Raw genomic sequence first — 4772 nt, forward strand, 5'->3', positions numbered from 1 at the left:
GTTATCTGGTGTGGGCTTTTTCTTCTTGGGTTCACGAACAAGGTCATCTCCCTCTGTCAACGCCTCATTGGTCATTATATGCCTCAATCTAGTGCACGCCGTACATACATATATGCCACAAAATCAGGTCTACCATCTAATGATTTAATCTACGTACATAGTTCTCAAAAGAAAAAAAACTAACCTACATACACAGATTGAATCATGTGAAAAAAATACGCGTTCTTCAAAAATTCGCGTCAACTTTGGTTATTTTGGTTATTATCGAAACCGAACCGAAATTAAATGGTTATTACCGAAACCGAACCGTATCTATGTATAAAACCGTATAAACCGAAGTATAAAAACCGTATAAACCAAAAACCGTATAAACCGAACCGAATCAAACCAAAAAAACCGAATGCACAAGCTGACTTCCAGCACTACATCCTGGCGCTGGGCACGGCCGTCATGATCCCGGCGGTGCTGGTGCCCATGATGGGCGGGAGCGACGTGAGTGCGCCTCTGCGTTTCTTGATTCGCGCCACCCCCCATGGGTTGGCGCCTGGCGTCACAAGTTTCAGTGCCAACAATGTCTGGTGGTGTTCTCGGCTTGCCATCTCGGATGGGTTGCAGGGAGACAGGGTGAGGGTGGTGCAGACGCTGCTCTTCGTCACCGGCATCAACATGCTGCTGCAGTCGCTCTTCGGGACGCAGTTGCCCACGGTCATAGGAGGCTCCTATGCCTTCCTCATCCCGGTGATGGCCATCGTGCAGGACTCGTCGCTCGCGGCCATACCTGACGACCACGAGGTGAGCAATCATTCATTCACTTTCACTTTCTAGTATCCGCACATTCAGAAATTCTTTAATGGTATGGTCTAATCAAAACCATCTTTGAGCAGAGGTTCCTCAAGAGCATGCGGGCCATACAAGGGGCGGTTATAGTGTCCTCCAGTATTCAGATCATCCTTGGTTACAGCCAGCTCTGGGGTATTTTCTCCAGGTACCACCACACACTGTCAAGTACTAGTTGTACTAGTCGCCAACCCGTGCATTCGCACGGCCTAGTTACTTAATACTGTTACATGATATTCTATATACCATATAACTATTTTCTGCGTAAAGGTATATATTGGTCGTCCATTTGAAAAGTTCTAAAGGATTCGGATCTTGGGGATTCATAGGAGAATTCATTTCCACTAATGAGTTAGTTGGGTGAGAACACAATAGTTATAAGATGTCACCAAAAATAGTAAGTGTGCACTTTAATTCTATATACGATTTTACTCTCCGTTATAATATATAAGAAAGTTTGAAATTATTATTTATCTTATTTCAAAAGTATAAAGAGTTGCCTTACTTGTTAGGTCTAGTCTGTATATTTATATGCTAGGACATCTATACATGTATTGTCTCAAAATGTTAGCATTTGTACCGACTATAGTCCCGTAGGAAAATGTTAAATTGCATGAACTATGGCCTGCTAATCTAATTATAAATTTTCCTTACTGCTATAAATATTTCTCCCGTAAAATAGTTCATTCTTGTGAGATTATTAAGAACAGTATTCTCAGTTATCTGATCCGCTTGACACTTACGATGGAATGGTGTGAATGAAACAATCAGGCAATACGCAACCAATAATTTGAGATTCAACAAACGCCACGACTTGATAGGTTTGGAATTTGAAGAAAACCAGAGCATCAGAAAAGCATTTTTTGAATAGCGAAGAACCTTATATATAAGGTATTAGTATCTGTGCACATGAATCACATGTTGTAATACGTATAAATTTAAAAGATAGATATATGTACTACATAGACGATAGCCTTAGGTGACAAATTTACTTTTATTGCCATATGGATTACATAGCAATATTTTGAATTGTTATTGAATAGACGAACCGTGCTCGCTTGGTTAAAACTTAAAAAGGGACATTTTATGAGCACTCGGCTATTCCAATCATGAATCTACAGCTGTCCATAATACAAATGCACACAAAAATCTTGTGCATTGGGTGATCATTGGCTTACTACAGCTATTGATAATTGATAGTTGTAGGCATGCATTGTTAAAAGAATCAAGCCGAGAAATTCTTGTACAGATAATTCCTTATTTAATACACAGTCAAATCAGACTTACTAAAACACAAAAAATTATTATCCAATATGAAGTACTAACACGCACCATATCAAGAAGCGATACTCACCTTGTTCTATTTTTATCCTCGTTCATGGGGTAGCGAGATTTACAGCTTTACCGACCCCATCGCACATATATGGTGACCTATATTATAATGGGGGCAGAAATTAATGACACATTGGAAAGAGATATATTAGTAGCACATATAGGTGCAGTCTTATTAAGGGTTGCAGCTTGATTGGCCCCTCACTGCTGAAGAATAATGCATCGCCATATCCTTAGCATGGTCTGATTGAAAACTGCTAATACATTTCCTTACGTACTTACAGTTGGAAATATGGATGTGGAGTGTCTTGAGCATAACAGTGGTTGTTTTGTTCACACAATACCTCATACAGATAGCGAGTGGGTCCCATGGATAGATGTAGTAGTGATAGTTGGAACATCCAAAAGGACAGGGGCTTAGTGCATGTAGTATTAGCTGTACAATTACAAATAAGATTGCAACCTGCGATATCTCAAAGCTATTAAATGCACCTGCTGGAAAAATCTGAGAACCCCACAAAATATAATTTTCACGTTGTTTCTTCAATATAAAACATGCTGCCAGTGGTTAATGTCCTGTGTTTAACTGAACAATAAAACACACAATATGCTATGTCAGAAATTTCTAACTCTTGTTTGGTACAATGTCTATGAGAAAAGTGTATAGAATCTGTAGTACATCAGTTCATGCTTGCTAATCTGAATTTAGAAAATAATAATTCTTTCTCTTGTTAATAGTTTCGATTGTATGTATATGTATGCAGCGGGCGTACAAACAAACGAAATCCAATCGATTACCAAAACTTCTCAACACATGGTACTCCACATACCAGAGACGGATGTCGCGCACCGGCTGCCCGTATGTAGAAGTTGGCCGCTGCCAGTCCATCTTACCCATGAGGCCATGCCACGATCTGCACCACAAAGGCGCCTGTCGGCATGAAGATCTGGTTCGTCAGCCTGGCGTTGTTTGCACGTCAAGGAGATGGACATAGTTGCATGGCCTGGTGCTCCTGTAAACCTGTATAAGTGGGCACCTCAAGCAATAGAATCATTGAGTTCAATCTCTTTATTGCTTTCAATTTCAAAAACATATTCTGTTGTGTTGAGAGGAGTAACGTAGCAGTTGAGAGGAGTCTCATAGCTGGTGATTAATTCGTCCTCATCGAAGGTGTGGATGGTGAAGCTCGTCCCTTTCTGCTGCTACTGCTTGCATGGAACGGGCTGGCAGCATGTGGCATGGTTGAACTTGAAGCTTGATGAAGTCTTCTGGGAGAAGCTTGACACGCGAATCAATCTTGGAGTTTATTTTATTTGCAGGGATAGAGAAAGCATATCCAGTTAAGGATGAGAGGCATATGACGTCAGGAATCTCTGTTGATGGAACTAATCTTATCTTATATTAGTATAAGGAAACAAAATCATGTGAACCGGGATCACCATTGATATGATCAACCAAGTATAGTGAGAGATGAAAAGGAAAATCTAGCAACTTGTAGCTCAATCAGACCCGGACACAAATTTGTTCTTATAAAAGTGATAGAGATCGCATTAGGGAAGGAAGAAACGGTGGGTTAGTTGTAGGATCGTATATTTATTTAATTTTTTTTACAACGAACAAATGAATGTTGGCATTGGAGCGTCTATTTTTTTATATGGGTATACACCATAATAATACGGATCCATCAGATTAACGGCTCATAAATTCTGATTAACGTGGGAATTTTTAGGGAGTCCCTAATTAGTATAAGTATAGATAGATAGATATAGATAGATTAGTAGTGACTTGTTGCGTGCTGCATTTACATACTAGTTCAGTTCTGTTTACTGATGGATGTGTGTCCTGGGTGTAACTTTCAGATTCTTCAGTCCACTGGGAATGGCGCCGGTGGTTGCGCTGCTCGGTTTTGGCTTCTTCGAAAGAGGATTCTAGTGGTATGGCTTGCTCTGCACCTGATTCTTCATTTTCTTAGAAAGATGACACTTTGTTCAGCATTGGTACTTATTTGATATTGTGTATATCAGGTTGGGAGATGCGTTGAGGTTGGCCTGCCAATGTTAATCCTCTTTGTTGTGCTTTACCAGGTTTGAAAAGCAACTCTAATCATCCAATTCTTTGCCAGTTAAACTAAAATTATTCCTTATTAGAAGTTCAGCATTGCTAACTGCCTTCTTGTTTCTTATCAGTATCTGAAGAATGTACAGATAAGAGAGATCCCCATACTGGAACGATTCTCCCTGTTCATTTGTATCGCATTGGTCTGGGCTTATGCTCAAATCCTCACTTCTGGTGGCGCGTATAATCATTTTGTACTACGATTAGTTGTCGATGCTGTGTAATGTTTTATTTTTTTGCTACCCTAGCATTGAATTATCACAACATTTTCTTTTTAATACAAATGTTTTAAAAGTTTCTTTTTGAACTTCTCCCAATTAATATACCTGAACTTGATTATGTTTCTAACATGTACTTATACCAGCTTCATTAGATTTTGTGTTAGTGCTTGTAACACAATCAGTTCAGATCTCGATAGACCACAAGTTCAAGTTCACTAGTATTTGTAAATGCTGGTAGCAGTACTAGTATTTAAAAATTTGTACCC

General features: G+C 39.5%; 1 protein-coding gene across 1 annotated transcript; it reads left to right on the forward strand.

Moving 5' to 3' along the window:
- Window positions 1–450: 450 nt before the first annotated feature.
- On the forward strand, window positions 451–4509 carry LOC123176029 (nucleobase-ascorbate transporter 2-like). The gene is made up of 5 exons (XM_044590447.1): window positions 451–792; window positions 885–985; window positions 4030–4099; window positions 4189–4254; window positions 4318–4509. Exons 1-5 carry the CDS (start codon window positions 451–453, stop codon window positions 4507–4509), a joined length of 771 nt encoding a protein of 256 aa, XP_044446382.1.
- Window positions 4510–4772: the final 263 nt, after the last annotated feature.

This window comes from Triticum aestivum, unplaced genomic scaffold, assembly GCF_018294505.1.
Source record: "Triticum aestivum cultivar Chinese Spring unplaced genomic scaffold, IWGSC CS RefSeq v2.1 scaffold8952, whole genome shotgun sequence".
NCBI lineage: Eukaryota > Viridiplantae > Streptophyta > Magnoliopsida > Poales > Poaceae > Triticum > Triticum aestivum.